General features: G+C 49.3%; 1 protein-coding gene and 1 long non-coding RNA gene across 2 annotated transcripts; one reads left to right on the top strand and one right to left on the bottom strand.

Moving 5' to 3' along the window:
- The first annotated feature begins 7,263 nt into the window (after positions 1-7,263).
- LOC125103019 (uncharacterized) lies at positions 7,264-14,518 on the top strand. Its single transcript, XR_007128260.1, has 3 exons — positions 7,264-7,275; positions 10,608-10,610; positions 14,386-14,518. It is a non-coding gene; the product is annotated as an uncharacterized LOC125103019 (long non-coding RNA).
- A 1,126-nt stretch (positions 14,519-15,644) lies between these two features.
- MAPK13 (mitogen-activated protein kinase 13) lies at positions 15,645-24,007 on the bottom strand. Its single transcript, XM_047734748.1, has 12 exons — positions 23,775-24,007; positions 22,805-22,934; positions 21,519-21,577; positions 18,718-18,826; positions 18,466-18,495; positions 18,032-18,079; positions 17,827-17,941; positions 17,623-17,694; positions 16,858-16,937; positions 16,515-16,593; positions 16,236-16,412; positions 15,645-15,984 (listed from the first exon to the last, which is right to left on the bottom strand). Exons 1-12 carry the CDS (start codon positions 23,891-23,893, stop codon positions 15,902-15,904), a joined length of 1,101 nt encoding a protein of 366 aa, XP_047590704.1. The 5' UTR covers positions 23,894-24,007; the 3' UTR covers positions 15,645-15,901.
- Positions 24,008-26,411: the final 2,404 nt, after the last annotated feature.

Genomic DNA, 26,411 nt, shown 5'->3' with positions numbered 1-26,411 from the left:
TGCTCTGCAAGAGATACTATTAGGAGAATGAAAGAGCAAATCACAGAAGAGGAGAAAATGTTTGCAAAACATATATCAGATAAAGGACATGCCTCTATAATATACAAAGAGCTCTTAAAACTCATAGAATAAGAAAACAAACAACCCAATTTTTTAAATGGACAAAAATCTGGGGGCACCTGGGTGGCTCAGTAGTTAAGCATCTGCCTTCAGTTCAGGTCATGATCCCAGGGTCCTGAGATCAAGCCCCACATTGGGCTCCCTGCTCAGTGGGAAGCCTGCTTCTCCCTCTCCCACCCCCCCAACCCCACTTTTGTTCCCTCTCTTGCTGTCTCTCTCTTTCAGATAAATAAATAATATCTAAATAAATAAATAAATAAATGGACAAAAATCTGAACAGACACCTAACCAAAAAACAATATCCAGTGGAAATAAGCATATGAAAAGACAATCAACATAATGAGTCATTAGAGAATTGCAAGTTAAAACAATGAGATACCACTACACAACTATTGGGTTGGCAAAAATCCAAAATACTGACAACTCCAAGTGCTGGTGAGGATGTGGAGCAACAGGACCTCCCATTCATTGCTGGTGGGAATGCAGAACAATGCAACCACTTTGGAAAACAGTTTGGTGGCTTCTTTTGAGGTTAAACAGAGGCTTACCCTACAATCCAGCAATTGTGCTTCTGAGTTAAAAACTTATGCCCACACAAAAACTCACACAGATTTATAGCAGCTTGATTCATAATTGCCCCAAGCAGGAAGTAACTGAGTTGTCCCTCAGTAGGTAAATAGATAAATACACTGTGTTGCATCCAAAGGATTGTATTCAATGTCAAAAAGAAATGAACTATCCAGCCACAAGAAGACATAGAGGAAGTTTAAATACATTTTGCTACATGAAAAAACTAGTGGGGAAAAGGCTACCTACTATATGAGTCCAACTATATTATCTTCTGGAAAAGGCAAGACCATGAAAAGAGGAAAAAGATCAGTGGTTGCCAGGGGTGCAGCAGGAGGGGAGGAGGGATGAGTAGATGGAGCACAGAGGGCAGTGTGACTCTTCTGTGTGATACTGCAATGGGGGATACGTGGCATTAGGCATTTATCAAAATACATGAAACTGAACAATGCAAAGAGTGAACCCTAATGTAAACTATGGACTTTGGTTAATAAGAGTATATTCAATATTGGCTCATTGAAGGTAACAAATGTACTACAAGATGTTAATAATACAGGAGGGGCGCCTGAATGGCTTACTCAGTTGAGCAACCAACTCTTGATTTCGGCGTCAGTCGTGATCTCAGGGTTGTGAGATCGAGCCTCATGTAGAGCTTTGTGATCAGCAGGGAGTCTGCTGGTGACTCTCTCTCACCATCTCTCTCTGCCCCTCCCCCCATTCACACATTCTAAATCAATAAATAAATGAATAAATGAAATCTTTAAAAACATATTAATAGGGGAAAGTTTGTAGGGAGGGAGAGAGTATATGGAAGCCACTGTACTTTCAGCTCAACCATTCTGTAAACCTAAAACTGCTCTAAAATACAAAGTCTATTTTAGAGAATCATTAGCAGCCATTTCATGTCCTTTGACACAATGCAATTGAATTAGAAAGGTATAACAAAAGGACACATTTTAAATCTCAGAGGTTGAGAATGTAAAAACTTGTTATAATTAATCTACTGGTCCAAAAAGAGATCATAATGAAGATTTAAAGAAAAATGTCTAATACTAAATAATAATTAAGATATCACATATTGGGCACCTGGGTGGCTCAGTTGGTTAAGCATCTGACTTCAGCTCAGGTTATGATCTCAGGGTTGTGGGATGGAACCCCACAACCAGCTCTCTGCTCAGTGGAGAGCCTACTTCTCCGATTTCCCCCTTCTCTCACTTTCTTCTCCTCCCTTCTCCTCCCCTCCCCTCCACTCATATTCTCTCTCTGGCTCTCTCTATCAAATAAATAAATCTTTTTTTAAAAAACTAGAATTAAAAAAAAAAGATATCACATATCAAATCTTCTGGGAGGCAGCTGAGAAGTAAATTCATGGCCTTAAATGTATATTTTAGAAAAGGAAAAGAAATTGAAAATTAATGAGCTGACCATCCAATTTAAAAAGTTAGAAAAAGGAACAGTAAAATAAACCTAAAAGAAAAATGAAAGCCAAGAGCAGAAATGAATTAAAAAAAAATACAAAATAACTATACAGTAGATCAACAAAACCAAAAGTTGATTTTACAAAAAAAAAAAAAAAAAAAAGACTAATAAAGTAAAAGAGCTCTGGTAAAATCGAGAGAGACAGACAGATAATGCCCAGAGCACTATTAAGAAAGAAAAGAGAGACATAACACAAATCCTAAAATCCTTAGAGAATACTATGACAATCTTTATACTGATACATTAAAACCTTAGATTTTATGTAACATATATAGCTTGTAAAATACATAGTATAATTTCCTACAGAATTGCAATTTACCAAAACTAATTGACAAACACTATCTGTTTGTTGTCTCTTCAAACAACCATATTTACACACACAAACACACACACAGAACTCCAATTTAATTAAGTAGCAAGTAAAGATTCCTTGATCGCAGAAAAGATCAGTCCCAAGGCTGGCTGCTGACCCACATGAAAAGACAAATTCTCCCAGCTTGTCCCTATTTGGATCCACATGGTGCCTAGAGGTTCTGTAGTCAACTTGGGAACATGAAGTGACAAGCCAGCCACTGAAGATAAGGGAGTGAGGACGCTGAAGGAGCCTGTGTCCTTGGGTATCTACTCCAGCCTTGAAATATACCTCCTCTTCACTCTAGGTCTGTGAGGCAGAAGGATGAGAGGACTTGTTACTTAGGCCACTATTACATTTTTGGTCACTTCCTGCCAAAAGTATCCTAATACTCTGGCACAACAGGAAACAGAAAATTTGAATAGACCTACAACCAAGAAAATCAAATCAGTTATTAAATAGCTATACACACACACCCAGTAGTCACAGATGGGTTAATAAATCATTTCTTTCAAGCATTTAAAGAACATAACATTTTATTCTAATACAAACATAGAAACTCTTCCAGAGAAGAGAGAAAAAAAGCATGCCGGAGAGAGAGAACTCCCAAAGTCATTTTATAGATTAAAATAAACTTACCATTAATCCAATAAAGCTAGTGGGAGAGAGGATAATGGCACAGCAGACTCACTGATAAACGTAGTACCTGTGCGCGCGCACGCGCGTGCGTGCGTGCGTGCGTGCGTGCGTGCGTGCGTGTGTGTGTGTTATGACCAAGAAAGATTTACCAAGGGAATCTAACCTTGGAAAATCTGTTAATACGGATAGCATATTAACAAACTTGAAGGGAAAAAAATGCATGAAAGCTTTCACAGAAAAAGCAAAAATCAATACAGTTTAACACTCTTATGTAATTTTTTTTCAAAAACTGGTAAATTGGGGCACCTGGGTGGCTCAGTGGGTTAAAGCCTCTGCCTTCAGCTCAGGTCATGATCCCAGGGTCCTGGGATCGAGCCCCGTATCGGGCTCTCTGCTCAGTGGGGAGCCTGCTTCCTCCTCCCTCTCTCTCTCTCTGCCTGCCTCTCCACCTACTTGTGATCTCTCTCTCTCTGTCAAATAAATAAAATCTTAAAAAAAAAAAAATTAAAAAAAAAACGGGTAAATTAGGAAAAGTTAACTCCCTTAACCTGATAAAATGTATGTACCAAAAATCGGTAAACATTCATACTTAATCACAACATTAAGTGTTTTTGAAGCGCTTCCTTGAAAACAAAGCAAAGTTACACACTATCTCCACTTCCACTTGGCGTTGTATTAGGTTGTAGGAACTGAAGTGCAGGGAGAGGAGACAAGGGGAAGTAACAGTCATAGTAGGATAAGTGAGAGAACAGCAGTCTGAGTTTTGCTTTGTCTTCTCAATTGTAAGGACTTTGGCCAATCACAAGATGACTGGGGGCCATTGCTCAGTTGGTATAATTTTTTTTTTTTTTAATTCAAGTTCATTCCTTCTTCTTTCATCTTCAATACTCTTTTAAGTCTATCTGGCAAATTTTTCACTTTAGATATTATACTTTTTAATTCTAGAATTGCCATTTGATTCCTTTCTAGTTTCTCATTCTCTGTTGAATTTGCCCATCTGTTCATTCACTACAATTGTGTTTTTTTAACCCACTTCGAAGTCTTCACCTACTAATTAAATAATCTGAGTTATTCCAGAACTGATTTCTATGAACTGCCCTTCTTCTGGCTATGGATCACATTTGCCTGCCTGTTTGCAAGTTTAGTGGATTTTTAAAAAAATTTTTAATACTGGGCTTTGTAGATGAGATATTGTAGAAAATCGAGATTCTGGTATCTTCCTCGAAAGAGTGTTTATTTTTAGTAGGCACTTAACTTGCCAGGCATAAAATTCCAAATGCTGTGTTCTCTGAGATGGACAGCACTGAAACTTCTGCCTTGTTCTTTCAGCCTCCAGTGTTTTTCTCCCTAATTGTTTCCTGCTGGGTTTCTTAGCAGGATCCCTGCACGGGTCCAAGTCAGAAATCAGCCAAGGATTTAGTCAAAGTTTATATAAACCTTGAAAAAGCCTCTCTCAGGGGCCCCTGGCTAGCTCAGTCTGTATAGCACGTGACTCTTGATCTTGGGGTCATGAGTTAAAGCCCCACGTTGAACCTCCAGCTTCCTTAAATAAATAAATAAGCAAATAAATAAATAGCAAGTTTCTGTGAACCCTCCCTTTCTTGGATTTCTCTTCTTTCCCATTCTCTGACTTGTCAAACCAGTAAGACCAGCAGATTTATACTTGAATACTGGCCATCACATGCTACATATTCTGCATAGTGCCTTCAGGCAAAAATTTTTATAATCACAAATCTTACCCACTGCCCCTCCCTTCTGCCAATGGTTGACTCTCCTCCACTTGCTGCCTGTTTTTGTTCTCTCTAGTTTCTTCAAATTGTGTGTGTGTGTGTGTTAAGATTTTATTTATTTATTTGACAGAGAGAGAGCACCCATGAGCAGGGGTGGGGGGGCAAAGGGAGAAGGAGAAGCAGACTCCCCACTGAGCAGGGTGCCAGATATGGGGCTCAACCCCAGGACCCTGGGACCACTACCTGAGCCAAAGGCAACCACTTAACTGACTGAGCCACCCAGGTGCCCCAAATTGTGTGTTTGTAAAAATTTTGTCCAGAGTCCATAATTTTTAAATACAATACAGTCTACTCAATCACTACTGGAGAAAAGAAAACCTCCAATTTTTGTTTTAAAACACTCAAGTGAAGATGTTGATTTGTCTGAAATTCAAAGGAAAGACCAAAGCCAGCAATAGCCCCATGGTATTCATTGACATAGTGATGCTGGTTAAAGCCATGAGAAGAGACCAACTAACAAGTGAACATAAACAGAAAAGGATCTAAGAAGGGGCGCCTGAGTGGCTCAGTCAGTTAAGCATCTGCTGTCAGCTCAGTTCATAATCCCAGGGCCCCCGGGCACTTGTTCAGCGAGGAGCTGGCTTCTCCTTTTCCCTCTGCCTACTGCTCCCCCTGCTTGTGCTCTCTCACTCTCTCTCTCTGTCAAATAAATAAATAATAATAATAAAATCTTTTAAGAAAGAAAGAAAGATCCAAGAATAGAAAGAGAGAGGTTTTTATTAAGTTAATGTAATCCTCTTGAAATGAACAGTAATTACTGATACCACTTATTGAACCCGGTGTGGAGGCATTCCACCCATCTCACTGAATTTATCCAGCAGGATTGCAAGATGGACACCTGAGGCCCACGGCAAGTGGCTTGCCCATGGTCACAAGGAAAGTGAATGAAAAGAGGGACTTTAGGAAGAGATGGGAAGAGAGGAACTAGTGAAGGAGACTACTGAGAAGGAACATGGTTTATAGGTAGAGGAAACCTTGGGGAAATTTTTCAACTCTTCAGATACTCAGCTTCCATGTCTGTAAAATGGGAATAATTACCTTGTCATTAGTGTCAAGATTAGAAATGATGTATTTATGGTACCGAAAACAGCGCACCTAGAAAACTTGCGGTAGAAGGAGAGCTATGATGCCTATGAATGTTATTGATTGTATTGAGCCCTATTTTGTCATGCAAATAGAATGAAGGTTCCCCCAAAAATCCTTACTAGGCGTGGGTGGACATAGGGCTGGAAAAGATGAAGAGGAGCCATGAGGGCAAAGATGGATGAGAGAGGAAGGGCCTTCAGGATGTCCATCCAATGTGGATTTTGTGGGTGACCGGTATCCAAATGGAGGAAGTGAAAAATGTTTCTCACACCCCCATGCAATTGTTTGTGCAATTGATGAGAGGGCTGTCCTCCTGGCTGTGGGCAATATCCCCAGATCCTTTCAAAGATCTGGGATCCATCCCCATGAAAGGAAGAAAACCTACAAATCAAGTCAAAGGTAAAGCTTTTATTATTTATGATTATTTTTATTTTATTACTTTATTTATTATGTGAAGTATAAAAATAAACCAATGAGACCATGCTAATGTAGATAAATGGCTGAAGACGTCTCGCATACAGACCTCCAAATCATTTTGTTAGATACTGTCTCCTCAAGTGGAGCATAACTTCCCCTCCTTAACTGTGGGCTGTATTTAGTGACTTGCTTCCAAAAGGAATAGGAAAAGGGAGTAAATGTCATGTTACAGTGGAGAAATCTGGCAAACACAACCACAGCTAGGCAATCAAGGTTGACTTCAACATGATAAATCATGCTGGTAGTATATATGTTGATTTCATGTAGTAAGAACAACATTTTAGCCCTGTGGCCTTCATCCCCAAGACACATTATCCCATTAGAAGAACATCAGGCAAACCCCAATTGAGAGACATTTACAAACCCCCAGTATTCTTCCAAGTCACTGAAAACAAGAAAAGTTTGAGAAACTGCTGTAGCCAAGAGGAGCCTCAGGAGACGCATGGACATCCTGGCTTGGGCTCCAGAACAGCAAAAAACATTAGGAAAAACTAAGGAAACCTGAATAAAATACAGACCTCAGTTAAGAATAATATACCAGTATTAGGGGTGCCTGGCTGGCTCAACTGGAACAGAACGCGACACTTGATCACAGGGTTGTAAGTTCAAGCCCCATGTTGGGTGTAGAGCTTATTTAAAAAGTAAAAATTCTTCAAAAAAAAAAAAAAGAATAAGATGTCAGTATTGGTTAATGAGTTGTAACAAAGGTACCATACTAATGTAAGATAATAGGAAAAGTGGGTTCCAGGTATATGGGGATTCTCTGTATTCTCTGTGCAGCTTTTTTGGAAATCTAAAACTATTCTGTTATTAAAAGTTTATTTTATAATTATGTATATACATATTTGTATAGGTAAAATACATGTATAGAGAGATACAACACAGACACAGACACACACACACACACACACACACACTCACATATATATATATATATATTTATTTTTTATTTTTTATTTTTTTTTTCCCCTCCCCAGCTACAGCTTGATACTGGACACAGAGAATGTTTTTTGGAATCCTTTTATTCCTGAATCTAAAGGAGGTGGCTGAAGTCATAGTTTCACTGTCAAAAAGCACAGGAAACAGTGGGGAACAAGCATGGACAAAAGCACATGGATTACCACAAGCAGAGGAGGGTCCAATTAGTGGAAACAAAGGAAAGGTGTCAGAGAGAGACAGAGAGATCCATAATTCATGCCACCTACTTTTATTTATTTTTAAAGATTTTATTTATTTAATTGACACAGAGAGAGAAAGACAAAGCAAGAGAGGGAACACAAGCAGGGGGAGTGAGAGAGAGAGAAGCAGGCTTTCTGCTGAGAAGGGAGCCCAATGCGGGACTTGATCCCAGGACCCTGGGATCATGACCTGAACCGAAGGCAGACGCTTAACCAACTGGACCACCCAGGTGCCCCCCTCCCATGTACTTTTTAAAAACTCATGCCTAGCCTGAACATACTAGAAGAAGTAGCGGAACAGTGGGCAGCACTAACTTAAAAAGTGCCGGAAGGAAGGGAGGGAGAGGAGAAAAATCGAGAAAGAGCGAGAGAGAGAGAAAGAATTTCCTTTTTAAAAATAACTCTCACTTAAAACAACTTTCTGGAATGTTAGCAGTATTTCACAATGCAGACCTCTCAGTTTGGCAGCTTGATTGATTTCCTGATTTCCAGGAAAACTGAGCTGAATCTGGCTCCTACTGGGCTGCGTAGCCTCATGAATATGCAGTTCTTACCAAATGTGAAATGGTTGCTGAAGATGAGAAATTTAATGCTTTCTGACGTATTGCTCCAAGCCCTCCACTGTCTTCAAAGATGAAGAAAACCAGTGGGAAAACTTTCTTCCTTTCCACAGAAAGAAGAGAGTGAAGGATTCCTCAAGATCCATTTCTTGGGGAATGTTTACATGCACTGAAGGTTCTGGATCCTTCCATTGGGTGAGGAGTCAAATGGGCACAGTGCAGCTCCATGGTTTTGTGAGATACCTACGCAACCTATCTACCAACATACCTACTGTGGCTTGTGGTTCCTTGTATCCCCAAGAGTACTGCCATCATCATGACACAATTTTGAGGACCTCCTGGTACAACCATGACCATAGTGGAAAAGACTAACATTTATGGTGCTCCCTGTATGCACTTACCCAACTTGGCCAGGTTATGTGCTCAGTTGTTTGTTTAAACACTAGTCTAGATGATGCTATGAAGAATTTATATTTTTTAAATTAAATTTTTATTTATTTGTTTTTTTAAGTAGTGTCTCTTCCCAGTGTGGGGCTCAAACTCACAACCCCGAGATCAAGAGTCCCATGCTCTCTCCTGACTGAGCCATCCAGATGTCCCTGCTTTGAAGACTTTTTTTTTTTTAAGATTTTATTTATTTATTTGAGAGAGACAGAAAAAGAGAGGGAGAACATAGAGGGAGAGTGAGAGGGAGAAGAAGATTCCCAGCTGAGCAGGGAGTCTGATGTGGGGCTCAGTCCCAGGACCCTGAGATCATACCGGAGCTGAAGGCAGATGCTAAACCAACCGAGCCGCCCTCAAAGAATTTTTAGAAGTGATTAACATTTACAATCAGTTGTCTTTAAGTAAAGCAGATTAGCCTCCCTGGTGTGGGTGGGCCTCATCCAATCAGTTGACTGGTCTTCAGAGCAAAGACTGAAGTTTTCCAGAGAAAAAGAATTCTGCCTCAAGACTGATCTAGAAATCCTGTCTGGATTTCCAGCTGCCAGCCTGCCCTACAGATTTCAAACTTGCCAACACCACCACCTCCCCATCAAGTGAGCCATTTCCCAAAATGCTGTTCTCTTTCTTTTAACCCTGGGGCTTTTTGTATGCAAAGCCCCTCTTTTCACCTCCACAGCCAGGAACCACCGGGACCTAGACCCTTGAGGACCTACTGAGGGAGGATTTAATGTGAAGGAGAGTATGTGAGCCCAGAAAAGTGCTGCTTAGGAGGAAGGGAAGATGTCAGGAAGGTGGGGTCAGCAAGGAAGAAGGAGGATGTGGTAGAAAAAAATACTAAAAATAATAGTTAATGTTCAGTGATGGGTCGGCACTGTTGCGAATGCTTTCCTTATATTAACTTCATTTTACAGGTGAGGAAACTGAGGCCCAAGGTCACATGGCTGGTTCGTGGCAGAGCAGCAGGCAGTGTGCCTCCAGAGCCCAAGGCTTAACTCATGTCGCATGCAGGGAAAGGGCAGCATTAGAAACAGGTCCTGCTCTTCTTCTGAGGACAAAAAGGAGAGGCTGGACGAAGCTGGAGCTTCTATTCTATTGGGCTGGAGGAAATTTCGATTGTAGTCTTCATTGGGCTCTTCCTTAGAACTACACAAAACTTCTGGGATCTTATGGATCCCACAACACAAGGAAAATGCCTCTGATAACCTGTACCTAAAATCAAAGAGATGCTGCATTAGTTAAAAACATGTGACTTACACATAGGAGAATCTTTGAGTGATGGTGCCTTCAGCTATTTTACATAAGAAGAATCCTGGAGGCGGGCAGTCCCTGGAGGGGTTTCACAGCTTTCTGATGTCTCCAAGAAATCGAGATCTTGTTATCCCTATATTTTATCATCCTCAGTGTATGGACTTTTTATCCTTGGGCTTGTTTCCTCATTGTCACAGAATGGCTGCCAGAGCTCCAGAGATCATAAAACTATCTTTAGGGCAGAGAGCAGGAACAGACCACCTGGATCTCCTTCCCAGGCTTTCCCTAGGTCCTCTTAGTTAGAACTGGGTCCTAAACCAGTAAGTAGCAAAGAGAACATTAGCTCACTTGGTATAGAACAATCATGGGTCGCCATCTGGGGCTGGAGGAGAGGCCCACTTTCCTGTGCAAGTTGCAGCCTGAACAAAATATGGGTTCTTTAAGGAAGAAAGGTATGTAGATGAAGGGTAGAAAACCAACTGTGTCTGTCACAGAAGCCTTCTGTCCCAGTCCACCGGGCTCTTTCAGGTCTGTGGTTCTCACGCCACATGACATACTTGGGTCACAGGAATTTCCGCCAAGACTAGGAGCCCTGTGTCTGGGGTCAAGGCTCCCTGAGTGCATTCAGCAGTCTCCTCCTGATTTTAGCCAGGGTGTTGACAGGGAGCTGGTCACAGTCTCAAAAGACTATGGGGACTAACAGGCCTTTGCCTCTTTCTGTCCAGGAGAAGCCATACCACTTCTCAGATGTACTTCCCTCCCAACATTTTCTTTTCCCAGAATCGTACCAAATATTCCCAAAGATGAGATCTTTGGAGAAAAAAAGATAAAAACAAATGTTTTTTTCTGGTAGCTTCTTCTTTTGGCCAGTTAACACAAACCTGTCTCTAGGCCTGGCTCTCTTTATGCCTGTGGTGGCTGGGGGGACAGAGCCGGCTCTGCAGATCTCAAAACATCCTCATGCAATGGTTGGAGCTGGTAGGAGTTGTGGTGGTAAGTAGGAGGCCTGGGCCCAATCTCTACTCTGGGTCCCAATGTCTTCGTCAATAAAATGATTTAGAGGAAATGCTGGGGAGTGGGAATGGGAGAAGTACAAGCAGTTCACAAACAAGATAGGCCTCAGCCAAATCCCTAGCAAAATGCCCCAGTCAGACCCATTCCTACCTGGACAGTGAGGGGGGGAGACACAGGAAATGGGGGGCTAAAACGTGTTGTAGGCTTCCAGGTGCAGATGTGATGTGTTTCCAACCTGCCTCTGTGATTATACAAGACAGAAGACAGGGTGCGGGGGAAGGTTGGGGATGGTGGCAGGGTGGAGGGGGTCAGTTAAGAAATAACAGAGGGCTGGGGCACCTGGGTGGCTCAGTGGGTTAAAGCCTCTGCCTTTGGCTCAGGTCATGATCCCAGGTCCTGGGATCGAGCCCCGCATTGGGCTCTCTGCTCAGCGGGGATCCTGCTTCCTCCTCTCTCTCTGCCTGCCTCTCTGCCTGCTTGTGATCCCTGTCTGTCAAATAAATAAAGCTTTAAAAAAAAAAAAATAACAGAGGGTACCCACAGTCACATTTTAGTATCAAGACAAGGTCTTTTAACTGGGGTGCACCAACCACAGACCACATGTGGTAATTCAGAGTCCATGAACTTGGCTTGAAAGGTATTATCACTTTCCTTCCACTGATATCCATGCCCTCGGTTCTGAAGACTATGGTTGTCGTAGCGATGTTGGTAGGAAGCACAGAGCTTTCCGTCTCCCTTTATAGTTGCTGTAGTTCTCTTGAAACACCATATACGCACATTTCTATTTCAAATTTGTAGTTTATCAGGGTCCTAGCCAGATCTTGTTATTTAATGCGTCCATAAAGAAACCCATGAATTACAACATCACACACTTAAATGTTTTCACAACTATATTTCAACATAACCAGCTTTCCTTTGTAATCCTGTGTATTTCGTTTTAGGCATACGAAAATATTGTTTTGAGGCAGGATCCGGGGCACAGAAAATGGTCATGAGTCTCCCCCACCCTCCTACCCCTTGCCCAGAGTGGCCTCATGGACCCTGGCCCAGAGCAAGGGCAGAGGTTCAGTTCCTGTGGGAGGAACCAGATCAGAATTCCAGCAGGCACTGTCCCTTCTCCAGGAAATCTCCAGGTGGGGAGGGCAGGGGTGAGGCCTCCCCGGGGAAGTCTCCCTGAGAGCTTCAATCTGATGGAATGGTATTGGGTCTCTGCTACCCACTGTGGAAAAGGAGAAAATCATTAGCTTCCTACCTTAAGTCACAGGAGGATTCAGCGGGGGGATGAGGACAGAGCCCAAAGCATTCCAGCAATGGTTCTTAGGGAATTGTTTCCACTGAATTTAAGGACACAAAAGCCAAGAGTGGGGAGAAGAGGTGGGAAGATCCTTCCGTCCTCAGGAGCAAGTCTCCCACACCCTGGTGGAGAACAAAAGCCACTTCTTTGGGCCCTGGATGAAAGCTGAGCCATTCCCCCTTGCAAACAAGCCTCTGGGCTTGTAAGCACTGGGGCACGGATGCACCCCGGACTCTTCCCTGCAAGGGTGGTTCCTCCGTCTCTGCCTCCCATGAGCTGCCACCGCTAACATGCCAGGCAAGCCCTGCTGTGGGGGACACAGCGGCCAGGCCCCAGCTGAGGCCCCCATGGTCTTAGTAGAAGAGTAGCATTATCATACAAGGACTCGAAGGAGGAAATCCAGGACAGAGATTCTCTTACTCAACTGTCTCCTGTCCCTGAATTTAGCTTCCTGATCTCTGTCAAGAACTTCTAAGCTTCCCTACCTGCCACAGGGCGGATCCCACCCTTGTCCCCCATTGGGAGCAGGAGACCCAAGACTTGTCAGAGGTCCTGCATGCCAACTCCAAGAGTAACTGAGCCCAGATCCTCCAGTCAGCCTAGAGTTGGACTCACTTCCTGTGACTCTGGCCATGTGCCCATAGGGGGAGGCCTGAACGCAGGAACTCCTTCCCACTGCTCAGCAACTCGCCTCCCTACAGGTAACCCTCCCAGGTTTGAGATCATTGTAAGGAAGTAACGTAAAAGGTTAATTCGGGGATGGGGGGATGGACTGGAGGGACACTGAGGGATGATGAGGGAAAGACCTGGGAGTCTGAAACCCTAGAAATTTTCAGGGGAGCCCCTCGAAGAGACAGGCCAGGACTACTCACTTCTGCTTCCTGCTATGTTCTTCGCTACCCGTGATAGCATGCGTGCGGTCTGGTCAGGGCAGAGAAATGATCGACAGGACCCCGGGACGTCATCCATTTATTCGTGCATTCATTCATTCATTCATAGATATTTGTTCCAGGCTCGCAGGGTGCAGTGGGGATGGGAGGCAGAACCACACACAAAGGTAAATGCTGTCCACAGGAGCTTGGGGCAGAGGGAGGGAAATACCCATTCTCAAGGGAGGATTGTGGAGAACTACTTCCTGGATGGCAGCCTGAGGCAAAGCCTTGAAGGACAGGGAGGATTTTCCTGGGAGGAGGGGAGGACCTCCCAGGCAGATGCTCTGAAGGAAGCTCCAGGCCCATCTGGAGAGTACTGGGACCTGTGCACTGGGCTGCACTGGGCTGCTCTGAGCAAAGAGGGCTTGGTGTGTGATGGCTCTCAGGAGCACATGGGGTTCTAAGGTTAGGTACATTTGGGAAGTTCTGGATTAAACAATGTTGAGCAGACCCCTTTGCTGCGGGACTTGTCAGAACCTTTAACCTATTCACATGCAGGGTGAGCCTCATGGTGTGTTCCAGGACTGGCGTTCTGGCTATCTTCGCTGGGATAAGGAACATGGGAGGCAGTGGGGTTGTATGATGTTAGAGGAGGCAAGGGGCTTTGAATGCCAGGCCGACAAGAATGGAATTTGTTCTTGGGATCAGTGTGATGTCTAAGGAGGCTAAAGGATTTAACTGAGGGATCTTGGCTTGGGACTTGGGGCAGTTTAGTAACCTTGGGGCAGTTTAGTAACCTCGGGAGGACAGGGCTACTGCAGGACATGGCCAGCCCCTCCCTCCTTGACAGCAGGGTCACTCTGTGGGAGACAAAGCAGATTCTACGGAGAGGCAGTAAAGGAGCTCAGAGAGGCAGGCCAGAAGGTATGGAAGGCTGGGCCACCGTTGAATCCAAGCATGGGTTAAGATCACAGTGGTCAAGGCTGCTGGCTTCAAATCCTGCCTACAATCACTTTCCAGCTACAGGTAAGTGACCCCAACCTTCTGGGGCCTCAAGCTCCTTTTTTTTAATAGACATTATTATTTAGAACAATTTTAGGTTTGCAGAACACTGTGTCAAAGTACAGAAAGTTCCATACACTCCCTCCCAACAGGGCTCGTACCCTATGCCTCACAGTTCCCCCATTATTCACAACTTGCATCAGTGTGGGACATTTGTTACAAGAGCTGAACCAATATGGATATGTTGTTACTAAGGGTGGCAGTGGTGGACGGGTCCACTGGTTGTCACTAACACATATATCATGTGTCCACCATGACAGTATCATACAGAACAGTCTCACTGTCCTAAAAGTGCTGTGCGGACCTCAGTTTTACCATCTGTAAAATGAGTGTGAAGCCCATGTGAGCCCCAGACTCCCACTGTCCGCTGCTGATTTAGGCAACTAAATGGAACGGACAACTAAATGTCTTCCTAAATATGGTCTGATATACATCAGAATCCCTGGGCTTGGGGGAGGGGGTCTTCATTCAGATGTTCTCCAACCTCGGTCCCATACCCTGCCAAGTCAGAATCTCTGGTGTAGCGCCCAGGAAGCTGAATTTTAACCAGGCCCCTGGCACCCAGGGCCAGAACTACAGGTACCTGGGAGTTGGTTCTACCAAAGCTTTTCATATGCAAACAGAGAAATCCTAGCCATTGTCAGGTTAAAGCTCAGGAGAGATGCACCATTCCTGAGGGGGCGGAAGTAGAACTGTTTTTCCATAAAGTCTGGAAAAAGCCCATTTCTGCCTTCTGCAGCTCCCAGCCCCCAAGCCCGCTATTGTTTCGTATCTTGATTGCTTATCACTCACCCAAAATAACCTGCGTGCCACCGCTCACCAGCTGCAGCTCTCTCTGCAACTCCCTTAATTTAGCAGCCAGACACGTTTGGCTCTGCAACAGAGCCCAGGGCCCAGGAAAGGGGCCCCTCCCTCGTGGCCATCTGTAGGGGGTTAAATGGTGTCCTCCCAAAATCTGTGTTGGCCGGGAACCTCAGAATGTCGCCTCATTTGAAAACAGGGTCTTTGCAGATATAATGAGTAAGGACGGAGATGAGGTCCTGCTGGAGGAAGGTGAGCCCTCGGTTCAATCTCTGGTGTTCCTATAAGGACAGATGGGACAGACAGAGCTCCATGGAGGGCAAGGGGCCCTGTGAGAACAGAGGCAGAGACTGGAGGGAGGCGGCAACAAGGCCAGGCACACCAGAGGCCAGCAGCCACCAGAAGCTGAAAAGAAGCAAGGAAGGATTCTGCTCTAGAACCTTCAGAGGAAACATGGCCCTGCCGACACCTTGATTTCAGACTTCCGGCCTTCAGAACTGTGGGAGAATATGATTCTGTTGTTTCAAGCCTAGTTTGTAGTGATTTGTCCCAGCAGCCTCAGCAAACCAATACACCACCACCACACGGCCCCCTGCCCCGGCTCAGCCCGCCCCCCCCAGCCCCACTCCAGCCCCAAGGAAGGACCCCACACGTGGGCGAGTCTCCAGATGGACGATTTAATGTGGCTGGTTGTGATCAGAGCTATTTTCTCCCAACCAACATCTCTGAATTCTGCAGCTACAAGGTCTGTTTCTTACAGCAGGACCAGGTCCCTCTCTCCTCCACCCCAGAAGAGGATAATCCCAGAAGGGCCGGACCTGTCCTAGGGACCAGCAGGCATCAGTCCTAGTGGCAAGATCCCCGGCAGGTGGTGCCAAGGGTGGTCCCTGGGCTCAGCCAGGGGTCCAGCTAGACAGCTCACTGCAGCTTCATGCCGCTGCGGCGCCGTGAGTCCCTCCGGGCAATGGGACTGAAGTTCACGATCTCTTTGTAGATGTGCTCTGCGAAACACACAGGCTGGCTCAAGGTGTGTTCAGGAGGCCAAGGGCAAGAGAAAGCCCCTCTCCCCCCGACAAAATGCGGAGCAGAGGTCAGCTCAGGGAGCAAGCAGTGCACACAGGAGACAGTATCTGCTCAGAGAGGGGGTGGCAGCAGGTATCTGGGAGGGTGGCGGGCCAGCTGAGGCCAGGTCTGGAGACAGAGGGGGGCAAAGAAGAGATAGACCAGAACCCCCAAAGCCCCCTGCTCTTACGCTTCCATTCATCCACCGTGAGTTTCTCATGTTCTAAGGAATCATCAAATGGCTGCGGGGCCTCTGTCTCCTCCTCGGGGTCTCGGAAGGGCTCAAAGAAGGGGTGGGCAAGGGCCTGCGAAGCCGTCAGGCGCTTGTCCACATCCAGCTCCAGAATCTTCTCCAGCAGGTCTATGGCTGCGGCGACAGAGCAGGAAGCTCACGCCCCAGGCCTGGGAGAGCCCAGTGGTTGGGCCAGGCTGCAGCTACCCCTCATCACAGCCAGGACCCAGCACTCACCCTGGGGACTGGCACGTGGGAAGAGCTGAGAGAAATCCTTCTTGGGACTCTGTGGCAGGGCCTGGATGTAGGATTTGGCCTGGAAGACAGAGGAGCAGTGAGTGATCCCCCAAGGTCAGCCTCTCAGGGGTTAGGCCTTGGGGTAAAGGGCAGGGACTCCAAAAAAGCCCCAGAGCTGGGCCAAAGGTTCAGGGCAAAGTCCAAAGTGGGAGGAAGGCAGAGCACCTGCCAGGGCAAAAGGAGGGGGCCAGTGAGGCCTTCTTCCCAATGGCCTAGAGCCCACATGACCCCCAGTTGGCCAAGTGCAGAAGCCTAGGCCAACTTAGACCCATCTGCCACTCACTGCTTTGTCGTTCAGCTTCTGCACAAACTCTGCCCCTGGCACTCCGGTCACTTTTAGGATCTGGGACAGCTGGTCCAGGTCTTGGCAGCAGGTTAAGGCTCTGCCTCACTCTGCTGGTGGATCTCGGGCTGTCCTTCCCACCGCCCTTCCATCACTCCCCACCCCCACCCCCAGGCACCCGGGGTGCTTTCAGGAGAAGGTGCAGGTCTCCGGGAGGCTTCCCACCCTCCAGACTGGGTTAAGGGTCCTTCCCCACAGATGCTCCTGGAGGCGCTGCCTTCCAGGCTCCCATCCCAGCCAGTCAGCCACCCTCACATCAGTCTCTTGGTCACCGTCCCCTACCCTCACGCTGAGTTCGGTGCTGCAGACCCACATGTTCTCAACACCCGCACAGTGCACAGGGCCGCTCAGTTAGAGCACGCAGTGCCAACATGTGAAGTCTTTCCTACACGGTAGTGGAACAGCAGGTGGCTGCTTTCCAGCAATTCCCTCATCTGCATTTTAAAACTGTTCTATGGTCAGTCCATGGAGTGAGTGGCCAACCCTTGATCTCAGCCCAGATCTTGAGCTCAGGGTTGTGGGTTCAAGCCCCGTGTTGGGCTCCAAAAACCAACCAAACAAACAAAATCGTTCTATAGGGAGCATGTATCACTTTCTCATTAACCAAAAAAAAAAAAAAAAAAGAGAGAGAGAGAGAGATTTAATCGAGTGTCTGTTGAAGGAGTGAATCCCAGGGTGCAGTTTAGCTTTTCCAGCAAAGGATACAATCTTTCCCCTTGAACAGAGTTTTCCCCGTCAGCATCTCTGCCATGATACAGCCCACAGACCAGATGTCCACTGCAGACGGAGAGAGGAAGCGTCACCCGACCCAGCTGAGCCGGGGGTCAGTCCACCCAGAGTAGCCAGAACGGTACTGGAGAGGCAGCCAGAGAAGCCCCCCGGCCCCTCCCTGGGCAGTGGGCCACTGACCAGTCTGATTGTAGTGCATCCAGCTGAGGATCACCTCAGGGGCCCGGTACCAGCGGGTCACCACGTAGCCCGTCATCTCGGCGTCCGCATGCCGGGCCAGCCCAAAATCCAAGATCTACGGCTCAGGGGACACAGGGAGAAAGAGTTGCCACACACAGGAGGCTCCCACCCCAACACCAGGCTGCCCCTGCCCCCACCTGCTCACCTTCAGCTCGCAATCCTCATTCACGGCCAGGTTGCCCGGCTTCAGGTCCTAGACGAGAGGAGAGAGAGAGCACTGGGCTGAGAGGCAGAGACAAGAGCTGGTCTACCTTCCTCTCTCTGGGTGTCCATCTCCTCAAGTGTAAAGTAGGGGGCTGGCCTAGGTGTCCTCTCGGGCCCAGCCAGCTCTAAGATACTCTCGATTCCCGGAGCCTAAGACCCCCAGCTCAAGGCCCGCTTTGTCTGCAGCATCCAGAAAGTTCCCCAGAACACAGCATTCTTCTGAGCAGGCCTTCCTGGGCCAAGGCCGGGTCTGCAAAATCCACATTCCAGGCTCCAGAGGACTTTCGCCTCCCTACTCCTTTCCTCCTTCCCAGCTGCGCAGAATCTCTCCGGGGCGGAGGGCCCTCTGAGGATCAACGCAGAGAAAGCACTCACCCTGTGCACGACCCCAGCTGAGTGGATATACTGCAAGAGAGAGAGAGAGAAGCAAGCGTGAAGCCAGGCCTGGCTTCCATCCCAGGCGTTTCAGGCTAGCTCCAAACCTCCCCCACTCTGTCCCACTGTGCTCTTCCAGCCCTGACAGCCGGGCATTCCCCAAACCTCAGGTCTCAACACCAACGCCCCCCTCCCTCCCCGGCCCCCTCTCCTCCCTTTCAGCCCCCTCCTTCTCCCCCGCCACACACACACCTTGAGACCCTTGAGCATTTGATACACCAGGTACTGGATCTTGTCCTCACTGAACTCCATCCCCATGATCTTCTGCAGGTCCGTCTGCATGAAGGGCATCACCAGGTAGCTGCAAAGCATGAGAGCTTCTTGCCAGCCCTGACCCCACGGCAGCCAGCCAGACCCCCCTACATGGCTTCCGGGCTTCTGGCTCCCAGCCCGCCACGGTGGACCCCCACTGGCAGAGATCAGGATCAGCATTTTAGCTGGAACGTACTCAGGAAAACCAAATGGAGCTGTGCTCCCTCTCTTCAAAGGCACCCTCTCCTTGCCCTCCTCTGCTGCACCCCCCTGACCCCAGGAAGCCACAGCTGTGACTTAGGAGGACCTGCCAGCATTTCCTTCTGCTTCTGTCCAAATATTTTCTCCCCCAGAGGGTCATGCCCGGCTGGGAGAGCTCCACAAAGCACCAGAAACGTCTGCCCTTCCAAGAAGGAAGTAATCCCACAGCCTCCAGGAGGGCAGAAGAAGGAAGAAGGAGTAGCTGAGCCACAGCACCCTCTGATGGGATTGCAAAACAGGTCAAGGTCAGCAAAATATGGCTGTTGCTCAAGGTAGTAACGGCAAAGTCCAGAACAAAAGATGATGGGTTTAAAAAGGAATATTTACCAAAAAAAAAAAAAAAAAAAAAAAAAAAAAAAAAAAAAAAAAAGGATGTGGTGGAGGCCGTCTCTTTGAGCCTATGTTTTTTTTTTTTTTTTTAAGATTTATTTGAGAGAGAGAGTGAAAGAGCACACATGTGAGAGAGAGCACAAGCAGGGCGGAGGGGTAGAAGGAGAGGGAGAAGTAGGCTCCCCACGGAGCAGGGAGCCTGATGATTCGGGGTTCGATCCCAGGACCCTGGGATCATGACCTGAGCCAAAAGCACCCCAAGCCTGTGATCTTCTGAAGCTTTCTTCTACCTGATCATCCCCTCTCCCTCACGGAGGCTCTGCTCCATGCACGGTCCCCTCCCCACTGCTGTCCTTCACCTCCGCATGGACCCAGGTTCTCTCCTCTTGGCTGACAAACTTGCTAAAGTCTTCATGTGCTTGTATCACCACCTCTTGACTTGATTCTTCAAAGAGCCACCCCTTCTCCCTCTTTCCCTCCCCAACCAAACTTCTAGAAAGAGTGGTTCAACCTCTCGACTCTCTGCCTTAACTTCCAATCCCTTGACAACCTGACATCTGCTCCCACCCCTTGGAAACTGCTCAGACCACTCTCACCAAGGGCTGCCCAGCAGGCACTCCCACAGCTCCCTTTCTTCCTGTCAGACCTCTTGCAAAGTCTGACTCTCCCTCAAGATTTCTCTGTTGATCTCTTCATCAACAGTATTGCATCGTGTTCTAGCTGAGCCCAGAGCTTCCTGATTTTCCAGATTTATTTGCAACTGCTGATTAAACATCTGAACGTTTACAGGCTCTTCAAAAGTTGTGTCCAAAACAGAGCTCATCATCTTTCTCCTAAGATCTGTTCTTCCTTCCCCTTGTATTCCAAGCAGGAGCCTGGCATCCTGACTTACAGCCCCTCTCCCAGCCACACCCTCTCCCAACAGATATGACCCTTTGACAGTCCTATCTCCTGAAGGTTCTCAGGTCCACTCTCAGCCTCCCATCACCTCCACCTTAGTTAGATCCAGATCTGGAATGCCATTCTCCAGGCGTTCTCTGCTTCTAGAGCTGCTCCCTGTTTCCCTGCCCCCTGCTAAAGTGCACCCCTAAATCTGATCTGACTACTCACCCAACGTTCAAATCCTCTGTGGACTTGAGGCTGCCTATGGGATCAAGTCTGGACTCTTCCCTTGACCAAATCAGCCATTGGCCTTCGCGAGTCACACTGAACTTACCCATATTCCCCTAACAGTCCAGTCCCAGGCAACGTGGTTGTTCCTTTGTCCACTCAGTTCCTCCTACCTGGGATGCCTTCTGCACCGCCCACCTCAGGCGAACCTTTACTCATCCTTCGGGGCTGAGTTTCAGCCTTGCCTCCTCTGTAAAGCCCCAAGGCAGCATGCAGTCCCCTGCACCCAACCATACTTAGAGCACCCACCACACCTCTGTGAGTCTTCCTGTAGGAACTGTACCCCCAACCCCCCCGGGGGGCAGGGGAAACTGGTCCACTTTAAATGCCCAGTGCTAAGCCCAGCAGCTGGCTTTATAGGAAAAAAAAAAACCTCTTCAGAATTGCTGCATTAAATTTAAAACAAAAGCATCCTAACAAATGGACCTTCAGCTGCATCTGAAATAGAGGCTGGGAGAAAAAAACGAGAAAAAAAAAAGTCCACCTTCCCAAAGCTTCCTACATTTTAGACCAGGCACTGCAGTAGCAAAGCAGTGCATTAAACAACTAAATTTTCTGGTTCTGTGTGACTGTCAAACACCCCATCAGCCAGAAGCAGCCAAGGCTTCCTGCTAGGAAGACCCCCAAGGTCCAGACCCACACCTGGGCCCCCACGGAATGGCGAGGTAAGTTGGTGCAGACCCTGTGAGGACTGCCAATGAGGTCTTGGTGGTATTAAAGTGAGTAATAAGAGAAGCAGAGGAGCAGATATCTCTTGGCAGGCAAGCACCCCACAGAGCCCCTCCCACCTCTTCCTGCCAGCCCTCCCCCGCCAACCCCCACCAAGAAACTCCAGAGAGAATTACACAGGGGTGAGGGGTGGACAGCCCAGCACAGGAAGCCTACTGCGCAGAAGAGCGAATCTGGACTCTCCCCCAGCTGGCTCCCGAGCAGCAAGTAAGGCCCGCAAATGCCCTGGAACCCAGCGCAGCCGGACTCACAAGTCATGGAAACTGCGCAGGGAGGAGGCTGAGGTGAAGACATCCAGGAGCCCGATGACCTGGGGAAAAGGTTGCCAGTGAGGCTGGGCAGCCGCCACAGCCCTCTCCCCGCTTCGCTTGGGGCCCCAGCCACGCACACAACTACCCCCCATTTCCTGGTACACCATCTCTGGCAGGAGGCAGGTCCCCCGCCTTCTCGGGAACAGTAAAAAGGGCAGAGGCAGAAGAGAGAGCCCCTTAATTGGGAGCGAGCTTGCAGTACACAGTGATTGCCCCCCAAGTCTGGGGTTCAGGGCAGGTGTGCAAACTCACTCTCAACTTGAGTAGGCAACCATAAGTGGGGAAGGGAATCAAGGAGGGAACAGGGAAGGGGCCTTCCAGTCAGCAGGCTCCCTGCCCTTGACCTTGGGTCTTCCACCACATCCATCCTTGCCTGCCAAAGGGCTGGTTCAGAGACAGGGGAAACGTCACCCTGGGGAGGCGTCTGCTGAAGAGGAATGGGGCTTAAGATTTGTGCAAAATATTTTGAAATCATTATTTTACCAATCTAGGTATCCCAGAGCAAAGACTGGTTGTTAAGCCCAGCGCTGGGTGGCTAGTCTTCCCAGCTGTTTCTATCAGACGGGATATTCTAATGGTTATGCACTGAGGCCTGGGGCAGGCTGCCTGGGTTCAAATTCCCAGCTGGGCCACTGACTGACCATATAACCTATTAGCCTTTCTGTACCTTGGTTTCCCCTTCTGTCCTTTGGAATAATAGTACTCGACTCCTGTGATGTTGTGAGGAGTAACACGTTCGTTTCCGCAAAGCTCTGAGGACAGCACTTGGCACAAAGTAAGTGCCCAAGTACCTAGAATTATTTTTCTTATTATTGGGGCCACGTGCGGAAGCTACATCAGCCAGGATGCTGGGCGTCCTAGCTCCAAGATCTAGAAAAAATCACAAGTACCTCCGTGCCCACTTCTTCGTAACAGAGAGGAAACAGTAAGTTTGCCCCTCCCAAAGTTCATTTTGCTCCACCGCCCAAAAAAACCTTTGCAACCTTCCTGGGAAGTAGGCAGGGCAGGTCCTGGCTCCTCGTTTTAATGAGGTGAGGAAAAGGGCGGGAGGGGCAGGAGGCGATTCTCCTTCTCCTGGCCCTGTCCTGAGCTCTCTGTACCCTCTCAGGCCATTTCTACCACACATGGGGTTGGGGGGGGGAGCTAGTCAGAAGCCTTATGGGGCCCCTCCCCCGCCCGCCCACCTGCTCCAGAGTGGCCCCCAGAGCCCCCGGGGCCCAGCCTACGTTCTCATGCTGCATGTGCTTCAGCAGCCGCAGCTCTCGGTAGGCCCGCTTGGCAAAGATCTCGGACTGGAAGGGCCGGCTCAGCTTCTTGATGGCCACCTTCTCCCCTGACCGCTTGTCGATGGCAGAGCTGGAGGGCATGCACAGGTTGGCAGGCTGTGGCTTTCTTGCCACCCCAGCAGCCCCCACGCCATATCCCGAGTGCTATCTCCCAGGCCACTCTGGGGAACCCCAGGCCATCCTCACCAAAATCCCTCCTGGCCAGCGGGCTGGGCTGGGAGGAAGGGAACCCACCACCTGGGAGGCAAGGGAGCAGCTTCAAACGCAGTGAGGGATGGGTGGGGGAGGTGGGGGGGGCAAAGGGGAGCAGTTTTTCACGGGGTCAGACCCAAGTTCAGGCCAACAAGATCCAGAGCCCGGCACTGTGTACCTTGGCAAGTCACACTTCCTCCTCTTTGGGCCTCAGGGTACCCGCTTGTAACAACGGGGATTTGCCTGATGAACTCTGGGGTCCCTTGTAAGGTTCAAGTCCTGGGGAACCAGACCCAGTCCTAACTCAAGCCACAGAGACCCCACAAAGCCGGTGAGGACAGTGAGGTGGCGCCAGCGGTGGCCGCAGGTCAGCCTCTGCCACAGCCTGAGGCTTCTGGCTCCCACTCCGATGCCCTGTCGCGGCCTCCCAGCTCCAAGCGCTCAGCCCAGAAAAGCCTCCGCCAGAGTCTTCCGAGCCGGCGGGACTCGGGGCTTTGGGGTCTTCGCTCAAGGTGGTGGGGGCGCAGCCCCGAGCGCCCCCCAGGAGACGGGGATCCCCCCAACCCCGAGGCGTGTCCGGGAAGAGGTGCACTGGCCGGGCCCGGGTCGTCGGGAGGCGCCATCTGCGCCCCGGTGCCCGCGCGCCCGCCGTAGGTCCCGCCCGACGCCCCGCGCGCACCCGGCGCCCCCCAGCGGCGCGCTGTCCCGGGGGTCTCACCACACGGCGCCATACGCCCCGCTGCCTACGTGCGTCGGGGACACGTAGGTCTTGGGCAGCTCCCAGGCAGTCTTGTTGACGTCCTGCTTGTAGAAGCCCTTTTTCCGCGTGAAGCTCATCCCGGGCCCCCAGTCTCGGCGGCCCCAGCACGGCGCCTGCGTTCGCGGCCCGCCGGGCTCCCAGCACCCGGCCCCCCGCCCGCGGGTCCGGCCCCCCGCCCGCGGGTCCGGCCCGCCCCGCCCCGCCGCCCGCTCCTCCCCCGCGTGAGGGCGGGGTCCCGGGCCCGCGGCGCGTCCCACCTGCCGGCTCGCCCAGGTGCGCCGAGTGCGGCCACGCCCGGACCTGCCCCGACAGCCCCGGCGGTGTGGGACCCGGGACCGGAGTCGCGGCCCGGGCGTCAGGAGCGCTGCCCCGCAGGAGGGGGTGCTGCGGGCGTCGCCGGCGGCGGGGTAGAGCCCGGGGGCTCCTGCGGGCGGCGTGGCGGGGGTGGGGTTGGTGAGGGTGGGAAGACAAGGCCGTCCCGGTCCTTCCGGCCCGGGACTCGATGGGAAGATCTGCGTGGAGGATCGTGGTGCGGCTAATGGAGACAATACTGGGAAAACAAAACGAAACCCGACAACGTTTTGCTTATGGGAAGTTTCAAAAGTACCGAAGTAGACAAAACAGCCCGATGCTGCTCACCACTGAAGGTGCCGGCTCCCGGGCTCAGGGGCTCTCTGGACCACATTTTGATAGTGAGGTTCTAGGGAATCTGCGTTACCCCAGTCCCTCAGCTTCAACGATTATAGCAACCCTTAGCCAATTTTGTTTCCATCATTTTGATGCAACACCAGGCATCATGTAATTTCATCCAATATTTTTTCATCGCTTAAAGATAAGGGACTACTTTTAAAACATAACCACAATATTTTTATATCTAAAATTACCAGAAGTGATTCTATCAGCAACTATCCAGTCCAGGCTCAGATTTCCAGTTTTGCACGGTTTTTTGCTGGCTTCCTGAAGCTGCATGAGGGCAATGACAAGCCAGGGCCTTCTGCCACCTATGTCTGGGGGCTGGTGCAGCCCAAGGGAGATTCTGTGCTCAAATTAAATCACGGAGGACTCCCAAAAGGGGGTTGGGACAGAGAATGGCCATAAGGGGTCCACATGCCTGGTCTGACTTATCTGACCCTTCACTGGCCTGGGGAGGGGTTGTGGAAGGGGCGGGGACCATTGGCTTCACTTAATCAAAGGGAGGGTGTCTTGAAGAAGGAAAGGAACTTGCTTGTGGCCTACACCAAGGGGGGACCTCACTAGGGAGTCTGCAGGCCCCAAACCCTGGGCCCCAGTTCCCCCCACACAGTCTAGAAGACCACCACAGGGTGAGGGTGGCAGGGTGATCCTACAGTAATGCCCAACAGGAGTATCTTTCAGAGAATCTGCCTTATTCATATCTGGCACACAGTAGGATATCAAAAGCTGTATTGAGAATGAATGGAAGAAATCAGCCCATTCGAAGTGAAAAAACCTTTCCAGAACACTTGTGCGTGCCATGGGCCAGTCATTATTATGAGGGTTTTACATATACAACTTAGTCCTGGTGAGAGGTCTCTGAGTCAGTGTTATGATTATGCCCAATTTAGGGATGAGGAACCTGAGGTACAGAGAGGTTAAGTAACTTGCTGAAGGTTGCACAGTGGCTAAGGGGCAGAGCTGGGTTGAAGAAGTGAGCGGACCCTGGTTCTAGAGGCTATGTTCTCGGCTTCAAGTCTGTGCAGTGTCTCTGAGTTGAAAGGCCTTGCTTCTTAAAGGCAATGGTCTGCATTTCACACGGTCCTCCTCACTCACATCATGAGGACATGTCTACAGATCAAACTGGGTCTCCCTCTGCACATCCTACACGAGGGTATCTGGAATATTCTCCACCCTCTTCCCTGCCCCTCCCCTGCCTCTAGCCTTGAGACACTGCAGGAGGAAGAGGGAAGAGGCTATGAGCCTGGGGCAGGGTGGGGGGCAGCTCCAGGAGTTTGGGACCTTTGAGGTTGGTGGTGTCAGGGAAGGGCATCCTGATTCTGAAGCTGGGATGAGGTTCTGGGGGCTGGAGTTCAGGCCCTGGGCGCAGGCAAGACAGAATTGTCCAGGAGACTCAGGGCTTCCTTCTGGGATGAGGATCACAGTCCCCAGGACAAGGACAGAGCTGAGTGTGGCAGAGGTGAACCCAGAAAGGTGGGGGTACCAGGGAAATGGTCCTGCCCAAGTGGATATAATCCCACGAGGGCACGAGCTGGCCACTCAGGCTGTGGCTCTGGATGCTTCTTAAGCAATGGTCAGGAAGTGACTCAGGCCTCAGTCCGATGATAGTGCCCCCCCAACCCCGCCCCTCGGGCCTCAGCTGACCCGTGTTTACTCAGTAGCCAGGTGGCCGTGGCCTCGGGAGAGAAATACTTTGGAGGAACTGAGGCTGCCTGGCTACTCACACATGGGAGAGGAAGCACAGTGGGTCACTGAGGCCCCAGACTCTTCTTCTCTTTCAGCTCCAGTCTCCTCTGCACTTCTCCCAGATACTGGCTCAACGTTGTCATGTTGGTTTCTGCCCTATCAAGGCTGAATCAAGGAGGTTAGGAAACCCACTTTGGAAGGGGACCCGAGCTGCCA

The sequence above is a fragment of the Lutra lutra genome, chromosome 6 (assembly GCF_902655055.1).
Source record: "Lutra lutra chromosome 6, mLutLut1.2, whole genome shotgun sequence".
NCBI lineage: Eukaryota > Metazoa > Chordata > Mammalia > Carnivora > Mustelidae > Lutra > Lutra lutra.
Note: the sequence above shows the minus strand (reverse complement) of the source record. Positions and strands in the feature narration are given on the sequence as shown.

Coding starts and splice junctions, on each gene's coding strand:
- MAPK13 (XM_047734748.1), bottom strand. CDS start 23,893: ATGAGCTTCACGCGGAAAAAGGGCTTCTACAAGCAGGACGTCAACAAG. Junction 17,942..18,031: donor ATGAGGATTGCGAGCTGAAG/GTGAGCAGGTGG, acceptor CCTGAGCCGTAG/ATCTTGGATTTTGGGCTGGC. Junction 16,413..16,514: donor CCCACGTGCCAGTCCCCAGG/GTGAGTGCTGGG, acceptor CTGTCGCCGCAG/CCATAGACCTGCTGGAGAAG.